Below are 18,327 nucleotides of genomic sequence, written 5' to 3' on the forward strand. Positions count from 1 at the left end.
CACACTGTCACTTTGAAAACAAACGTGCAGAAGATTAAGGAAATTTAAAGCTCACGTGAGAGATGAGGAATATGGACGCATACAGAGCAACATGCAGCTTTGCCAGGTGGGAAATCAGCGCAGATTACAAGGGACACAACAGCTAAGCGACCACACTGGGGACAAATGGGAAAGCCACTTCGACACCCCCCCCCCCCCCCCCGGCACGCACACTAGGCTGCCGGCTTTGTGCTCCCTGCAGGGCGGGCACACCCACAGCTCTGGCCACGTGCAGGCCGCGCTCACGGCTGTGACTCACTCAGCCCTTCCTTTACCAAACCTTTAGTTGGTTCCTGCCTTCCCCTGGAACACAAGGCAGTGAATGTTTTAGTCCTTTTCTTCCTCTGACTAGGTCTCAGGGCTCAACCCCTCACAGCCAGCATCAGCACTGACTGTCCTGAAAGCACTTTCTGCTCTTCTGGCAGATGCCTCAAGAACCCCCACGATCTCGCAGGAGCCACCACCTGAGTCAAGCCCGGCTGTCCTCCCTGGTGCCACCCCAGGGGGCGGGCGGCACGGCAGCCCCACGCATGCACGGCAGCCCCGCCCCGCCCGCCAGCCCCCAGGAGACCGAAGCGCCGGCTACTGACCCTGCACGCCTCGCCCCTGCGTGCCTCCCGTCCAGGGAACCTCCCGGAGTGCTCCAGTTCTCGGGGGATCTGCCTCCCAGTCCCCCACTCGGAGTGCACCCAATGCTTCTGGCTCAACGGACTTGAGGAAAGGGACGAGTCAAGCTGAGTGGCCCCCTCTGCCAGGAGACAAAGCTCGCCCCAGGCATAGGCTTCACTGAAGGCTCCTCGGTCAGCCTTAGTGTTCTCTGAAAAGCCTGGATTTGCCTGGGGCTTCCTGTCCTGGACTTGTTCGAGATACCATCTTTCCACTGTCTAGACCTGAGCAAGCTCCAGAACAAAACGTGGTTTCCTTACAGGCCTTTTTTCTCATTCCTTTGTGATTTTATGACCAGAATTACAGGTGGAGACTGCCTGTGCATCTGGGCTCAGAGGAGCCCAGGGATGTACAGTCCCAGACTAGCTCGGATCTGCCTGCTCTGTTACAGCCTGACCCACGCACATGAAGTGATGGATGGCACTTTGGTTCTGGCAGGGACTGGGCCAGGGGGACCACCTGGGATTGACCCTCCTGCCTCAAAGAGCCAAACAGTCACAATGTGTGAAATACTGGTTTTCAAGACACTGGACATCAGATGATGAAATACTGTACCCCTGAGAGAGGAAATACACAAGGGAGCCTGGGTCCGTCTGGGCACAGTCCTGAGATCCAGGCCTCAGGGCAGGGAGGGGACCAGGAGAAACCCTGAGACAGGAACTGAGGGCCGGTGGCCAAGGCAGCCAGGGCTGAGGCAGCAGAACATGGGGCTGGGAAAGAGGCCTCTGGAGATCCGGACATTCTCACCTTGGGTCTCCAGGAGGACATACCCCCAAAGCTGAGGCAGAGTGCTCAGCACCAGTACCCGCGCAAGAGAGACAACCAGCACAAGGCTGAGGCCTGCTGGAATATAACAAACCTAGAAAGCAAAACCCAGAGTACACTACTTCCAGGTAACTTTACTGCAGCCGGGATAAGGCTCAGCTCCTTCCCAGGACTACAGACACCCCAGCAAGGAAAGACTGACCGAGCGTGGCCTGCAACCCAAGGTCACAAACAAAACTCTGGGAGCCGACTCGCACGATGTCCGCCGGAAACACACTCAATGAGAGTAACAGCGCAACAGGCTCTGAAGAAAAGAGGACTAAGCTTGAAAACACAGCGACACTGCAGCAGAATCAGCAAACTGCGATCCAGAGTGAAAAAATACTTGAGCGAAAGGAGAAGAGAATCAGGGGCTCGGAGCAACCTCACACCGCAGATCCCAAGAAACGAAGTCAGACATGCAGAAGACAAAGGACCCTGGAATCAAGGACCTCAGCAGTAAAGGAAGTGGTGGCCTCAGGCACTGGTCCTTGGAGATTACAGTGTTTCCAAAAGATAGCTGACGGCTGAAACAAAGTAAGGGTATATCCTGGTGACCTACAATGTCCAAAACCAACAGCTAGGAGAAACGGGACACCCCTCTGTGCGTGTAACACAGCATTTTCTCTTAATTGAGAAACCACGGTGCTGGTGTAAGACAGACACATGGAGGCCAACAGCACAGAAGACAGGGCCCCGGGATGGAGACACACACGTGTGGACAAAGGGGCAAAGCCAACCCCATGGAGAAGGGACAGCCTCCCCAAAAAATGCCACCGGGGCAGCTGGACACCCTCGTGCAGAACAAACCGCTACACGAAAACATGAAGGAAAGTCTTGGGGATCTTGGGTCAGGCAATGATTTCTTAAGGAGACAACAAACACAAGATCCATAAATAGGAAATATGAATAGACTGGACTTTATAAAAATTAAAAAGCATCTGCTTCTCAGAAACAGGTGCCAGGGTGTGTAAAACATCTGACAGTGGACTTGCAAGCAAGACACCAGACATCAGGCTTGTCCAGTGTACACGCAGAATATACAGCAACTCTTACAACGGAAGCAAGACCCGCCCGCCCCCGCCAGCAAGAGGACACCCACGAAGCCCAGAAAGTGCCGGGGAGAACGCGAAGCAGCAGCTTGCAGACCCCGCTCTCGGGCACAGCCACTGCGGGGGCCGGGCAGCCTCCGTCAACAGGCGACCCAGGCTTTATGGGAGAGAAATGATGGCAGGGGCCACGCAAAGACACGTGCCCGCATGTCCACAGCCCTGTGTGTGTGAGAGCTGGAGCCCAGAAAACCCAGCGTCCGCGGCCAGGTGAAGGACCCACGAGCCGGCACGCTGAGCCCAGCTGACTGACGCTGCCTGGGCACCGGCCCCATGCAGGGATCCGGCTCTGGAAAGCGGAGCAGCAGGGGCAGGAAGAAGCTTCTGGGAGAGTCATGCACTGTCCTGGCTGTGGCAATGGCTTTTGGGGCTAACACCTTACATGGTACACCACGGACACATCACTAGAACTGTTAGGGCAAAAAAACACGGCTGTTTGTCACAGGAACAGCACCCACACAGCTTGGTCCATCCTGCTTCTCGAGGGCCACCAGCAGCACAGGCACTGACACCCACAGGCCCTATGAGGCCGGGGGCTGCTCTGCACCCACACACTCTTGACATCCTGCCTGCCACACGGCCACGGCCACGGCCACGCTCGAAGGAGACCGCGCGGTATGTGTCATGAAGTGTCTGCAGGACAGAGAACAACGGGCCCCTACGGCAGCCATACTGGACTTCATCATAGCCCTTACCTCTCCCCTCACCCAGAGCTGCCCTGGGTTTCCCAGCCCCTGGGTCCCTACAGGCAGCACCACTGCACTGACACCAGCTCTAAGGACACAAACAGAAACACCCCACGGCTAAGCCACAAGCTGCAGGCCCAGATGCCGGCTTCTGTGATGCTACTCCAGGTTTCAGGCCAGCAGGACTGGCTCGCAGACTCGGGGCCGGGTCCCAGAGCCGAACAGCCATAGTGAGTGATCCGGTGGTGTTCGCTACTGCCCCACCTTCTTCAAGCGGGGATCTGGTGAGCCTGTCCCGCTCACCACCTGGCTCCCTACCTTGGACGCCCGGGCTCCACGTGACTGGCGCCGTACTGAATGGCATGCTTGCAAAAATCACGTCTCACCGTAAGTTGCTTTCTTATTTCATTATCAGTTTAATGAGTCTGTGCTACATTTTGCATTTACGGCTTTGGGGGACTCTCTGTAGCAGCCGACACAGCTCTGCAGGGCACACTGTGTCCATCCGCCCTGGGACCCCATCCCTCTGCCTTGTTCCCGAGCAGGTCCCTGAAGACCTTCCAAGAAACGCCCTTTTATATTAACTAGAGGGGCGTCCTGGGTGTTTCAGTCAGTTATGCGTCTGCCTTCGGCTCAGGTCATGGTCTCAGGGTGCAGGGATGGAGTCCCGCATCAGGCTCCCTCCTCGGCAGGGAGCCTGCTTCTCCCTCAGTTCCCTACTCACTCATGATTTGTCACTATCTCCCTTTTTCTCTGGAATAAATAAAATCTTTTAAAAAATAATAAAATAATGAACTACAACCACCTGCTGTCTGATACACAGGCTGGAAGATTACTCCCAGGGGAACTGGCAAATATTCTGACCTTGGCCCCAAAACCCTGTTTTCTGAAAACAATCTGCCCCATAAAACTACCCATCCACACAAGCACCTTAGCTCTCACGGTCTGGGCACACGGCGGCTCCCTTTCTTTCCTCCCAAGACAGTGTTCACACTGCTACTGCCCAGGTATGGGGTGCGCCCTGGGCTCCCGGGCCCTAACCACAGACGTGGCAGTCAGGGATGCAATCAGTCCAGGTTCACCTCTCCAAAGGCAGGTACTATCCACGGAGCAGGTCTCAGGAACCTCTGCCCCTCAGTCTACACGCAGCAACTGGTTAACCCACAAAACCACCCCAGGAAGCCAGAGCGGGTCCACAGGGGCCGCGGAAAACATGAAAGAGGGCAGAGCTTCAGTCAGGCTTCCAACAACGAGAAGCTGCAGCTGCCCGCGCTGTGCACCCTGGTCCCTCCACCCTCCTCCAGGGTCTGCTTCCCTGGGGGAGCTCAGAGCCAGTGACAGCCAGAGACTCACGTTATCCCGGATGTTGATGTCAGAACCCTTGGAGAGTAGCAGCTTCACGAGCTCCACATGCTTATACTCCGTGGCCCAAATCATGGGCGTCCAGCCGCCGTCATCCTAATTCCAAAAAACACACCACACACACACACACAATCCATTATAGCTCTGCAGGCAAGTAACATGAAGCGGTCTCACTCAGGACCTGTAAGATGACTACAAAAGACAGGAGACAGTCCAAGTCCCCATTCTGTGGATGAGGAGACCAAGGTTTAGGGTGCAGCCCCCAGTGCCTCAGTGAGCGCAGGAAGCAGCTGGAACCTCGGCTCTGAGGGGGACGGACAGATCCGCCAGGTGCCCTCGTCCCTTTGCAGCCTGCTGGGCAGTCACCACCAGGACGCCTACTTGGACCACGTAAGGACCAAGAATGCTGACCAGACCATCCCATCCAGAGCAGCAGTCTGGCTGGTAGGAAGCACCGGCCCCTGTGACCCAGACAGACCCCGAGCATGAAGTATGACCAGCTGCCAACACTGCAGATGGCCAGACATCCAAGCCCAGAGACTGACGGAGGCTGTGCTCACTTCCCACTTCTTCCTGAAGGGCAGGAAGCAGAAAGCCTGCCCAGGCTGACCCCATATTAGGGTCTGTCATGGTTCGGACGAGCTGGCTTTCTACCATCCGCAACCCAGGCCTGTCTCCTTACTCAGTGGTGGTGGGTAGTTTTATTTAAACCAGAAAAAGGCAAGTCTTCAGGAAATGAGTATCACGTTGCCAACTCATGGTCTGGTGGCAGAAAGCTCAACCCTCCCCAACACGTCCCCAACGACTTCCTGCCCCCCCCCCCCACCAGCTGCCACCTCTCTGGGAGACATGCGGCCCCCATGACTACAGTGAGGCCATCCCTGCAGGCTGGCTAAGGGCACCACCTGGGCCCTGGGGGCACAACAACAGGGGACAAGCACACCACAGGGAACCCGGCCCAGGAACATATAAAACCGAACTAAGTGGGAGACAGAAGATGAATCGGGAGGGGCCCAGCCCGTGGGCCTGAGAGCAGAGGGAGGCCAGGTGGCACGAGGCAGGAGCTCTATCTGGGCCACTGGGGAGGGTCTCTGTCGGGTGGCTTGTTGGCGCTGGGTTGGAGGCAGGGGTGGGACTGAAAGACGGGACAGGGCCTGTGAGCCCAGATGGCCTCTCCAGGGCCGAGTCACAGGGGAGGGAGCGGTCTGGGTCTCAGCAAGTGGGAGGGAAAGGCTCTTGCCTGCTCTTCTGAGCCACTCACTAGATGTGCAGGCGACCTCCTCGTGCCGGGGCCCCGTGTACATGAAGACCCTGCCGTGGAACCCTGACCGCCGCTGGGAGGAAAGACGGCTACGGAGGGAGGGTGCCCGGCAGGTCAGCCCGGGGAGATGCCGCGGGAGAAGTCTCCAGCCGGGCAGCTGAGCCGGTGGTGAGCGTTCAGAATAGCCAGTGGTCAGGCAGGGGAGGCGGCCGTGGGGGCGAGTCCAGGCCAAGGGGGCTGCAGAGAACGGGGAGGGGCCACCCCTGCTACGACGGAGAACGGGGCCACTGACCAGGCGGCCAGGTGGAGGGTCCGCCAGTGCAGGGGGCAGCGTTACCTGACAGTTGACGTCCATCTGTCCGTTCGAAAGCAGATACTGAACCACATCGTAGTGACCTTTCTTGGCAGCAAGGTGCAGACAAGTGGAGCCCTCTGCGTCCTGCAACACAAGCACCACTGAGACCCAGAGAAAGCCCACGACCTCTGGCATGGCCGAGCGCAGCACCACAGTGACCTTCTGCTCCCCACACTAGGGAGGCACCTTCTAGAATGGCAAGGAGCCCAGGCAGAGAAAGGCAGAGTTGTTTTCTGAGGTCGCACAGCTGGGGTCCAAGCCCCGTCCATCGGGCTCCAGACTCCAAGCTCTGGACACCAATGGGGCAAGGCCTCTTTACCTTGTAAGACACACCTGCAGGGACACCATGTGACGTGCCCATCCCTTCCTTTCTCCCACGGTCCAGTCAGGGTCAGGCACACCCCGGGCTTCTCAACATGGCCACGTGCCGCACCATGGCCTGTATTCCAACACAACCCCCAGGCCTGTGCCAGGCACCTGCACTCCTCACGTGACAGTCGGGCCCCATGCCCACTGGGGCCTCCGTGAGATAACGGCCACCATTGCACATTAGACTAGTGCTAGTAACGCCATCATCACGCTCTATGCGCCGCCGAATTAAAAATAATAAATGGCAGAGAAGAGCAGGGGCCCAGACGGGGGCACACTTGCCCTGCGGGCCCACACACATCCGAGGGGCCTCCTGCGGCTGCAGGCCCATGTCCCCATTAGCTTTCAGCTCTGCTTCAAGTGCGCTAACTAGGTCCCATTAACTGCGGCATCTCAAACCGAAACAAAGGCGACCCTCCACTGTGGAGGTCAGATCCAGGAAGCTCCAGGAGAGCCTTGGGGGTCCTGGGAGGGCCAGGGCACCATCTGCATCCTGGTTTGCACAGCCAGGCTCAGTGCCAACCAGAGAGCTTGGGCCCTGCACACACGGACTCTTCCTGGCTGTGAGTCCGAGACCCGCGCACGCGGCCGTTTCCTCCTTCCAGCGTCTCTCTCTGCCTCCCCCTGCTCCTGTCTGTACAGACCGCGCTTCCTCGGTTCTTCTCTTCCGTTTCTGACCCTCTGAGGAACAATCTGAGATTTTCACACACACACGGATAAATGTATTTCTTACCGATCCTGACGTTAGTCAGTAACCTGCTTTTCTCAAGAAAACCCACCCAGTCAAACCCCACATTACTGGCATTTAAAATTTTAGTTGCATGAGAAATAAAAAACGTATGGTTGTTGGTGCAAAGGCCTGCCTTATTTTCAAGTTTCTCAGCTGTCTGTCCTTGTACTGAGTATCACAAAACCTTCCCCTGTTGACACGACCCAGATCTGAATAGGGCTATCTTCTCCTGGGGGCAGGGGCCCTCCACCCAGTGGCAGCGACCCAGGGTCCTGGGATCGAGCCCCGAGTCGGGCTCCCCACTCAATAGGAAGCCTGCTTCTCCCTCTCCCACTCCCCCTGTGTTCCCTCTCTCACTGTCTCTGTCAAATAAATAAAATATTAAAAAACACACACACACACCCCTCAGCATTTCAATCTAATAATTCCACACCCAGAAATATGTCCTAAATAAATCAAACATGCAAAAATTTGGCTAAACAAATGCTAACTGGAGCACTGTGTGTACAGTGACTGAAAACACAGGGCACCAGAGTGGCTCAGTCAGCTAAGCGTCCGACTCTTGGTTTTGGCTCAGGTCATGATCTCAGGGTCATTGGGATGGAGCCCTGAGTAGGGCTCTCTGCTCAGCGGGGAGCCTGCTTGAAAGATTCTCTCCCTCTGCCCCTCCCCCTGGTCTCATGCTCACACGCTCTCTGAAAATAAACAGATCTTTTTAAAAATTGAAAACGGGTGCCTAGGTGGCTCAGTTGGTTGAGCGTCAGCTTTTGGCTCAGGTCATGACCCCAGAGTCCTGGGATCCACGTCAGGCTCCCTGCTCGGTGGGAAGCCGGCTTCTCCCTCTCCTACTTCCCCTGTTTGTCTTCCCTCTTGCTGTATCTCTCTGTGTCAAATAAATGAATAAAGTCTTAAAAAAAAAAAAAAGGAAATTGAAAAAAAAAAAAAAAACTAAGCGATAAGCAAATCTGACTAAAAGTGACACCACTGCATCATGAAATACAACGCAGCCACCTCAAATAATGTTATCAAACAGTATTTAATAGAAAAACACTGATAATCTCGTGGAAAAAAAGCAGCTGATAAATTACTATGAACAGTATAAGTCTTTGGCTGGAAAAATGCGTATTCATGTGAAAACTACAAGATCATTTTTACATTTTCACTGTAGTTACATATGTACCTATGTACAAGATAAAAGATTTTGCCATTTCGGTCGTTTTTAAGTGTAGTTTGGTGGCAGGGATCCCTCGCTGTCCTGCAGCCCTCACTGCGGACCCTACAGAACCCCACTGGGCAAGGAGGCCGCCTCGCCCGGCCCCCGTGACCTTTATTCAACCCACTCCCAGTCTCTCAACTGGACGACTCGGGGTCCTCACACGCGCCGATCCCACAGGGTGCGTCCCTCTGGGACAGGCTCGCCTCAGCCTTCCCCGGTCCTGGGGCTTCCTTCTCCTTTAGGGCTGGGCGGCACCCGTGATATGCACAGGCCACCTTCCGCTAACCCGTCCCTCTGTGGTGGACGGTGGGGCCGCCGCCACCTCACTTTGCGGACGAGGCTGCTGAGAACATGGGAGCGCAGACACCCATTCGTGCCCTGCCTTGTTTCTCCCGGCAAATGCCCACGACTGGAAGGGCCAGATCACACAGCAGTTCCGCCTGCACCTCTCTGAGGAACCACCAAACCGTTCTCCACAGAAGCTGCATTTCACATTCCCAGCAGCAGTGCACAAGGCCTCCAGTTTCTCTACGTCTGCCAGCACGCACTTCCCGGTTTTAGGTAACTGCTGCCCCAAGGGAACCAGGTGACGTCTCCCTGTGGTTTGGATTTGCATTTCCCTGAGGACTGGTGATACTGAGCATCTTTTCATGTGCTACTTGGCCATTTACAAACCTTCTCTGCCCACTTTAGAATTGGGCTGGACTTTGGTTATTGAGTCGTAGGAGTTCTTTATATATTCTGGATAGGATTTCCCCATTACTCTTTCTCCCATTCCGTGGGTTCTCTCTTCACACTCTTAGTGTCCTCTGACACAGAAAGTTTTTATTTTTGATTAAGTTTATCTATTTTATTTCTTTTATAAGTTTCTAATATAAATATTATAAATCTATCTTTTTTATTATCTGTGCTATTGGTGTTATATCCAAGACGCCACTGTCAGACCCAATGAGCGGCATGAACATCTATCTGCTCCTCTAAGCGACCTACGGTTCTAGCTGTTAAGTTTAGGTCTTTGATCCATTTTGAGTAACTAAATGCAGAGCACAGAAGAGCCCAGCTGCATTCTTCCACACGTGAAGATCCCACTTTCCCGGCACCAACTATTAAAAAGACTGCCCCTTCCTCCCACCGAGTGAAGCTGGCACCTGCCAGGAACTAGTTTCCATCTCCGTGAGCTCGTTTCTGGGCCCTGCTCTCCGCGCTCCGCGCGTCCGTCTCCAGGCCAGCGCCGCACTGTGCTGACTGCAAGCGCCGTGGCAGGTCCGGAGTCAGGAAGCGGGAGGCCTCGGGCTCCGTACCTCTGCAGGCTGGTTCTGAGTGCTCAGGGTCCCCGAGATCTGCAGGGATTTCACAACCGGTTTTTCTCCATCTCTAAAAACGGCACTGGGACTCCGACAGGGGTCGCGCGGACTCCGAGGTTCGCCCCCGGTGCACGGACACTTTGGCGACATTCGGTCTTCCAGCCCGTGAGCGCGGGACGTGTTTCCATGCACTCTCTTCTTTCGTCTCTTTCAGCGACATTTTGTGGCTTTCGGTGAGCAAGTCTCTGTCTCCTTGGTTACGTTTATTCCTTATGTTTTACTGTTTTTGATACTATTATAAACAGAATTCTTAATTTCCCCTTTGGATAGCTCACCTCCAGTGTACAAAGATACACTGAGTTTGTATCCTATAACTTTTCTACACGCATCTATTAGTTCTGTTTTTTATGGGAAATCTTCAGCATTTATCAACATATAAAAACCATACCATTAATGAACAGAGATCATTTTACTTCTTTCCTGATCTGGATGCTTTTGCGGGGGCTGCTAATTGCTCCAAGTGGAATCAGAAGAGGGAAAGTGTACGAACGGAAGGAAGCTAGAGACCTGTGCATGGCAGAGCCAGTGTGCAGCGTGTTCTCAGACACACTGGGAACCAAGCCAGGTGAACTGCTAACTACTTCCAGACAAGTAGGCAAATGCTGGGTGCTGCCAATCCCTGAAGACGTCACAAGGAAGCTGCCCGCCCCTCCTGCTGAGGGACCTCCACGCGTAAGGGGGTGCGTACCTTAGGATCCACGAGGGCCCCGGCCTTGATGAGGTACTTCACTGCGTCTAAATGGTTGTTTTCCGCGGCCTCCATCAACGGGGTTCTCTGGTCCTCCGAGCAGGTGTCAATATTCGCGCCCGCCTAGTGAAACCAGACAGTTCAGGTGCATCCAGAGCCCCTAGGGCCGCCCCAACCGGGCACCCGGACACTTCAGGGTGCAAGCGGAAAGACCTCGTGAGCTTCGCTCAAATCATTTCTACTCACTGCAACTGAGTCTTTAGAACCAAATTCAAAAACGTGATTATTTTATTACCATCAAACCCTCAGTTCAAGGACATTTTCTTAACTGAAAATGTTTATAGCACATCAGTGACAATACCTTTAGAAAGTCATGACCTTCTGAAGAAGGAAAGGGGGGGCACCTGGGGGGCCAGAGTCCCACATCGGGCTCCCTGTTCAGAGGGTTCTGCTGCTCCCTCTGCCCCTCTCCCGACTGGCACGAACACGCGTGCGCTCAGTCCAAAGTAACTAAAATCTTTAAAGAAGAAAATAAAAGCAAGCAGGCAAAGGAGGGATGTGGGGGCTGCTCAGCAGGTCCGGGCTGGTCGCCGGCAGTGACCGGGCCTACAGAGACCACAGGACAACCTGACTCACTGACCTCTTTCTCTGGCTGTTTTAATGCCTCCCAAAATAAGCAGAATAAAAGCTGATTTCCAATACTAAGTATTTTGAAGCAATCTCTAACACTTCCAACAGAATATGTGCTTGAGAAGTTAACGGTCCAGCAAATATACATAGATTTCAGCCTGTCTGGAACTTAAGAAGGTCCAACTTTAAAATGTGTTGTGTGCCATAAGCAAACTGGGTGTCTCACAATTAAAACCTTTTCCCCATGGGGGTGAAACTGCCTGCTTTCTTAAACTGATGTGCCAAAACCTAGTATTTAGTTCATAAAATAAATGTTTACTGGGAAAAGGCTGAGAATAATATTGCTTTTACTGTTTGTAATTAAAATCAAAAGTAACAAAATGAGTTAACAACTTTAAGAAACAAACAAACAAACAAACAAACTTCTTAAATAGATCCAGAGCGGTGAACTTAAGGAAAGCAGGGGACTGAGGTGGTTTCAGGAACTCTGAAGGAGACTTCTGGTGAATTCCAGAAGGCAGAACAGGGCTGGGGCCACAGACAGAGCTGGAGACTAGGCACTAACAGAACGTCAGGGGTCAGAGGGCCAGGCCCCTGAACTTGGGTTACACCAGGGTCAGACCAGGCCGAGATGTGGGGGTAAGGTCTGAGGACCCACCGACCAATTCTCTGTGTGCCCATCTGAAATCAGGGGCAACACATGACAAAGGCCCTCACGGGGTCAAAGAGACAACCCAGAACTGACGCCCCAAAAGCTGGCCCAGAAGAAAGTGATCATCACCAGAAAAAGGTAAGGATGACTGAGAAACAAAGCCAAAGACTCCATGAGAAGCTCAAGACGGAGGGAGAAGACAGGAGAGTGAGTGAAACCACGAGGCGCCCATGCGATGACAGGCTTCCCCCCGGAGAGACGGTGAGAACAGGGAGCGGGTCTTAAGGAGCACACACCTCCTTCCGTGTCCTTCCGTCATTCAAACCCAGACGGCCAGGTGCGGCAGCGCACGCCACACTGCAGTGCCCTGGGGTCCAAACGGAACAAGAGCTGTTTGCAGTGAGGCCTCGGGCCAAAAGCTGAACAGGAGGGAGAGATCTCAGAACCGCTCTTCACAGGCGCTCCTGGCTGTGAAGGAACATTCCTCAAACCCCGAGAGCACAGGCACCCAGAAGAGCGCAGGCTAGCGACCCCAGTCGGCAGATTCAGGGCCACTGTGGGACCAGGGATGGGGTCAGAGCCAGAGCCTGCCCAGTGCATGGTGTGGGGTGAGAGACACTTTGCCAGGACAGGGCCTCCCACGAGCACAGGACGGGCAGGGCCGGACCAGAGCACAGACACCTGGCCCCTTGTCCTCACAGGCACAAGCAGGCTTTCTGCTCCTAGGCTAAAAGGAAGACACAGTAGAATTCCCACCGTGTGCCTCGAGGAGCATAAAGCGGCGTGGCAGACACAGGTAAGCGAAAAGGTGATCAAGCCAGAGAGACGCAGAGAGCAGGGCTGTCAGAGCGAGGGCCCGGAGAGCCATCCCTCCAGGGGGTGTGCAGGGCTGTGTCCTGACCTGGTCCTCTTCAGGACTGTTTATCAACAGGACGTCTACATCTTAAGGACTATTCCGTATGCATCTTACGTGCACACACACACACACGTTTTAACGGTAAAAAAGGTGGGGGAGGGCGCCAAAGAAGACAGGTCCCCTCAAAGCAGTGACGGCTGACTTCGCAAAGAAAGCACAGAGGCCGGAAGACCGTGGAGTCATTCCTCAAAGTGAGAGAAAACAACCAGCAATCCGAATCCCAAATCCAGGGAAACATCTCCCAAGAAGACCCCACGCTGGTCTCTGAGACGAGGAGGAGCCTGGGCAGCCCCTCACCCAACTCTGCACAGCACACAGGACCACCAGGGCGACCCTGTCCCTGTCCCGGCCCCGTCCTGCCACAGGTCCCACACAGCACTGGGCCTCTAGCCAACCCTCGAAAAAGCATAGACCACATCCACACCTCTGCCAACTCCTCGCAGCGGGGACAAGACAGCGTCCCACTGGAGTGCTGACCCCCAGCCTTCTCCCCTCAGAGCACCAGCACCCATGGTCACTGCCAGCTGCCATTCTCTGCCAGATCAGCCACCCATCACGGTCATGGCCAAGAACCCATCCCTGCATGACCACTATGAGCAGCCCTCTTGGCTGCCCGGCAGCCGAGCCCGGCCAGGCTTCTCTTGGACTCGTACCTGAGGCCTCCAGGGGCCTCCCCATGGAAGTAGCTCAAGCTCGCCGCACAGGGCAAGGCCATCTCTCCTCCCCTGGTCCTCCGCCCCCCCCCCCACCCCCAGTCCTGCCCGTTGGAAGACAGGAGGCCTGCACGCAAGAGCACAGAGTGACCTCTGGAGGCCAGAAAGAAGAGTGAGTGGAGAGAAAGGAGGTGAAGGATTGAAGCGAATTCAACCCAAAAGAAGGCAACAAAAGGAGATTAAAGAAATATATATTTGTTCGAAAAGACCAAGAACCAGAACAATATGAAACAACAAATATATATATTTAAATATATTATATATATTTAAATATATATTTAAACACTGAGGATTACAATAAATACTAACTAAATTAAAAGTTCCGATTAAAATACCAAGATTATCACACTGAGCTTTTGAACCTTCCAGCAACATGCTGCTTAACAAGATACACCCAAACAGCAGCTCTACGGCATGAGAGGGAGCTAGAGGTCCACACTCACAAGTGGGTCTATGGTAAGACACACGCGCGACCATCAGCGCGATCGTGTCCTGCTCCGCCCACAACCACCACATCCATCAGCACCGGTGAGAACAATGTGAAAATGCTCCAGGCGAGTGGGGACAGCCACACAGGTGAGGCTGGGGAAGGACAGCGACCCCAGCACCTCCAGCTGCCACAGACGCACACGCAGGAGACCATCCACACTCACGCACCCTCTCCAGCCGGCAATGTCTGCAGGGTGCCCGACAGTGACGAGGCAGGGACCCGCCGCCTGCATTTTAGTGCTTTAGATGTGAAAAAAGACAGATCATCAGGCATTTGAGGAAAGCCTTTAAAAAGAAAGACTAAAATGAACAGAGCAGCATAAAAGCTCAGAAGTACTGTACTATCTTCCACGGAACAGGGAAGAACAGAGATACGAAAAAGGAGCAAGAAAAGGGCACTGGGTTTCAAGACGTGATGACACAGATGAGAATCCGCAGAGGAGCTGAAGGGCGAGTCAAGAACATGGCCTAGCAAGCAAGCGGGAAACAAAGTCCAGAGAACGGGTCCGTAAGGCCAATCACGTAAACAGGGCTCAGAGGGCAGACGGGAAGGTGGCATCCAGAAACCCCAGGACAAGGGACAGGAATGGACACAGCAAATGCCCCAAAGGAGTCAAAAGACCACTGCATCACAGGGAGATCTCAGACCAGTGGATCAGAGATTTCCTGAAGCACCCGGAGATACAGGGCCAGGCCAAAAATTGGTCTCAAGCACACAGGGGACCCAACGCAGAGCCAGGGTCAGGGAAGGCGTGGCCCAGAGAAAGAGGACATAGGACCAAGCAACGGTGCTTCCAGGTGACACAAGACAGGATGCAGTCTGTTCAGAGGGTTAGGAACGAACCAGCAGGAGGCCAAGAGGCAACAGAAGCACACGACAATTATCGCTGTTGCCGGCGCCGCGGCCAGTCCGGAAAGTAGCGACGGGACCACCCAACACAAGGGTGATCTCGGCATCTGTGCCCGCTGATCTCGGCAACACTGGGACAGATGCAAAGGAGGAGACTGGGGAGCGGGTGGTGTGAGTACGCCAGGGCCAAGCCTTTCCACGCTCTCAAGTCAGTAATTGGTATTACAAACTGCACGTAGAACGGAACAACAACAACGAATCTAGAAAGAGCCAGAGAAGCCGCCGTGGGGCTGAGAGCAGGGCCAGGACGTGCCGGGACTGGGGGGACAGAAACGCTGGTTGTCCGTGGGAGCCAGAAGGGCCGTGTGACCTGTGCGCTCTCAGGACCGCAAGTCGTGTGACTTTACTGGACAAAGACAAGAGCGAGCGGTGGGGGGCTCGGCAGAGGGCTGCGCCATCCGACCTGAATCAGCATGTGGCAGATATCCACGTGGCCGGCCTCCGCGGCGGCGTGCAATGGGGAACGCTTGTTCTGGTGCTCCATCTTGAAGTTGGGGTCGATCCCGTCCACTGCCAACAAACGGGGTTCACCGATTATTTCAGAAGCAGCCTCTGGTTCCCCCACTCTAGGGTGATCACAAAGGCCGGTAAAGGCCCATGTGGGCGGCCGCCGAGAACCAGCATCACCCACCACCCCGTGTCTAGGTCCAAACACACTGGGAAGACTCAAAAGGAAGTATGCCCGTTCCACACCAGACTCCACATGTGGGCCTGCTGCCGGCAGCGACCTAACAATATAAATCCCTCCCCTCACTGACCTTGTCTAACTCAAGGCTCCCAGAATTTCTCTGGGGTTCCTTCTGTATTCTCAAGCACTCCTGCTCTCGGCCTTCCTCCCAGACTGGGTGCACCTGCTAAGCCCAAGGACAACAGGCCCACTGGGCAGCCTTAAACACACATGGCTTGGTGCGCACGAGCCCAGCAGGCCTGCGGCAGACAATCAGCTAACAGACCAGCGACAGAGCAGGCGGGCAACCGCAGCACCCCACCAAGCCTAGGGGAAATGACCAAAACCGCCATTTCAGTCAACATTAAATGACTTAGATTTTTAGAACAAATCATTGAGTTTCTTCTTTGACTGTCAAATAAAGAGATTTTTTAATCACTCTTGAACCCAGAATAACAAAGCCTTGAGCTGAGAGCTCAGAATCAAATCACTGGCCTTCCTTGGCCAGAGTAGAGCTGGGAACGGTCTGAAAGCACCAGCCGGTGCATCACCCCGAAGACGCACATGCGGACATCCGTGTGATGCATCCTGCTCTGCCCACGGTCGGCTCGTGCCTCCCTGCCGCCAGCTCGTGGTCCGCCCCAGCTCACTCCTCTTCCTTCTTCCTGATCTACGCCTTCTCTTAATTTAATCACACACCTAATTCTCCTTTGAAAATGAGAAATTCCTAGAAAGTATTTCTGTCACTACGAGCACCAGGATACAAATATCACACAGGGTGAATGCTGCTGGGCTCAGCTCAGAGAAATGAGACACGGATGAAGAAAACCAATGATCCCACCTCGGAAAAGCTAACAAGCGACTGTGCGCTCCAGGGCCGCAGGGACAGGCCACTTACCCAGCATGAGCAGCACCTTCTGCAGCTCCCCTTGCCTGGCGGAGAAATACAGCTGCTTCGGGTGGAAACGGAGCTTCTTGGGTCTGTGGAGAGAGCGGGATGGCTAGGACCGCCGCAGCCCCACTCGGGCTCCCGGTCCCCCTGCCACCGCACACGCAGACACACAGAAGGATGTTGCAGGACAGGACGGCCTGGAGAGGGTCTACCTGCTGATGCCTCAGGGTCAAGGGCAGGAAACTCACCAGGCTCAGGCATCTCACAGGAAAAAATAACAAAAACGAGCAACTACCTTCTTCATCCACAACAGGAGAATGGCTCCTGAGGCTTCTATGAACTGTGACAACAGAGCGAACCATCGCTTTGCAGCGTGGGGTCAAGGGAGGCCCTGAGGTGGCGGGGCCCAGCCTGCCCCCTCCAGCAGTGTGCGGTCTGGGCCTGGTGAGCAGGGTGGGGGGACGCAACAGCCACGGTAACATCAGGGCCACAGAGAAGGCTGGAGACTGATGGAGCAAGAGCTACGGGGACTGGGCAGTGACTCCTGACCCTGAGCTCCCCCGGTCAAGAGCATGCGGACACGTGCCCCTTCCAGCAGGGCGGCACGCTGCCCCGAGGAAGGACACGGGGCCTGGCCTGAGGCCCTGGGGAACTAGACCGCTGGGCTTCCTTGGGGGAGGAACCCTGCCTGGCTCACTGGTCATAGGGCCCCCCTGAAGGGCAGCACTGCCTGGGCACGGGCAGGTGAGCCTCAAAGCCGTGTGAGCCAACCCTTTATTTCACAGACGAGGAATCAGCCAAGAAGCATTTGCTCTCATGTCCTGAGGTCAACGCCAGCAGGGGTCACCACCACCCTGGGGAGATGTCTGTAAGAGGACGACAGGACTGTCCTCACTAAGGACTTGGCAGAAGTTACCTTCTGCTCTTAGTATAATGGACAGTTGGCAATAATTTCTTCAAAGAGTATAAAAATACGTAAATTGTCCTGACGAACACCACTAACTGAAAAGCTAAAGAATGCTACAGTGACCCCCCTTGGGAATGCCCACGACCCCGTGAGGGAACCCGGTGCCCTTAGGAAGTGGCATACAGGGTGCAGACCCTTGGGAAGTGCAACTGTGGGGGCAGAGGAAGCACTGGAGGTGGGGGTCTGAACACACGGGCTCCAACGGCCCCACCGCTGACAAGGAGGGAAGAGAAACCTGCAGGAAGGACTGTCTAGATGGGCAGAGGTCAGTGGCTCAGGCCCAGAGCCACGTCTGAAAAAGCAGACTGGTTCTTACTTTTCTGAATCCAGAGCGATCAGAGCACTTTCCAAGGTCTCCTTCCCTGGTCCCTGGGAAAGGCCGGGGGCCGGCTTCACCAGCCCGGCAGGCCCGGTGGGGTCGAAGCCCTCGGCCGCCTGGGGCGCTGTGCTCTGCGGCTTGCCGTCCTCCGAGAGCAGTGGTCCCGCAGTGCTTCAGGGCAGGGAAAGAAATGACAGGCTGAAATGCAGATATGTGAAAAACTCGCCTTCTCATGAAAATCAATGAAAACACAGAACATAATTCACTCAGACCCTTCTAGCTGAGCGTGAAAACAGCTCCAGACTCATTCTCTGTTCAGTCCTTGGATCAGAGTCCAGTTCAGGGCAAACTCCCAGGAAAAGTGACATTCAAGCAAAAGGGCAAGTTTTCCAGGGTTTCCAGGACCATGTCCAAATTTGCTTTTCTGAATGCGCTTCGCAGCTGGCGCTACCAAACCCACGCTCTCCCCAGTGGGAGGAAACCCGCCCAGAAACCTGACTGCGGTGGGTTACGTTCATACAGA

The 18,327-nt window shown here is 54.7% G+C and overlaps 1 protein-coding gene across 6 annotated transcripts in view; it reads right to left on the bottom strand.

The window, feature by feature from the left end:
• The window catches only part of EHMT1 (euchromatic histone lysine methyltransferase 1), a 136,067-nt gene that overhangs the window by 15,052 nt on the left and 102,688 nt on the right, over positions 1-18,327 (bottom strand). For all 6 annotated transcript variants that reach the window (XM_059142026.1, XM_059142025.1, XM_059142023.1 and 3 more), the window contains 6 exons: positions 17,802-17,975; positions 16,525-16,607; positions 15,363-15,469; positions 10,650-10,772; positions 6,265-6,366; positions 4,658-4,762 (listed from right to left, as the gene is read on the bottom strand). In XM_059142026.1, the coding sequence (XP_058998009.1) occupies positions 4,658-4,762; positions 6,265-6,366; positions 10,650-10,772; positions 15,363-15,469; positions 16,525-16,607; positions 17,802-17,975 (694 nt within the window). The remainder of the gene's footprint in view (positions 1-4,657; positions 4,763-6,264; positions 6,367-10,649; positions 10,773-15,362; positions 15,470-16,524; positions 16,608-17,801; positions 17,976-18,327) is intronic.

The sequence above is a fragment of the Mustela lutreola genome, chromosome 12, assembly GCF_030435805.1.
Source record: "Mustela lutreola isolate mMusLut2 chromosome 12, mMusLut2.pri, whole genome shotgun sequence".
Lineage (NCBI taxonomy): Eukaryota > Metazoa > Chordata > Mammalia > Carnivora > Mustelidae > Mustela > Mustela lutreola.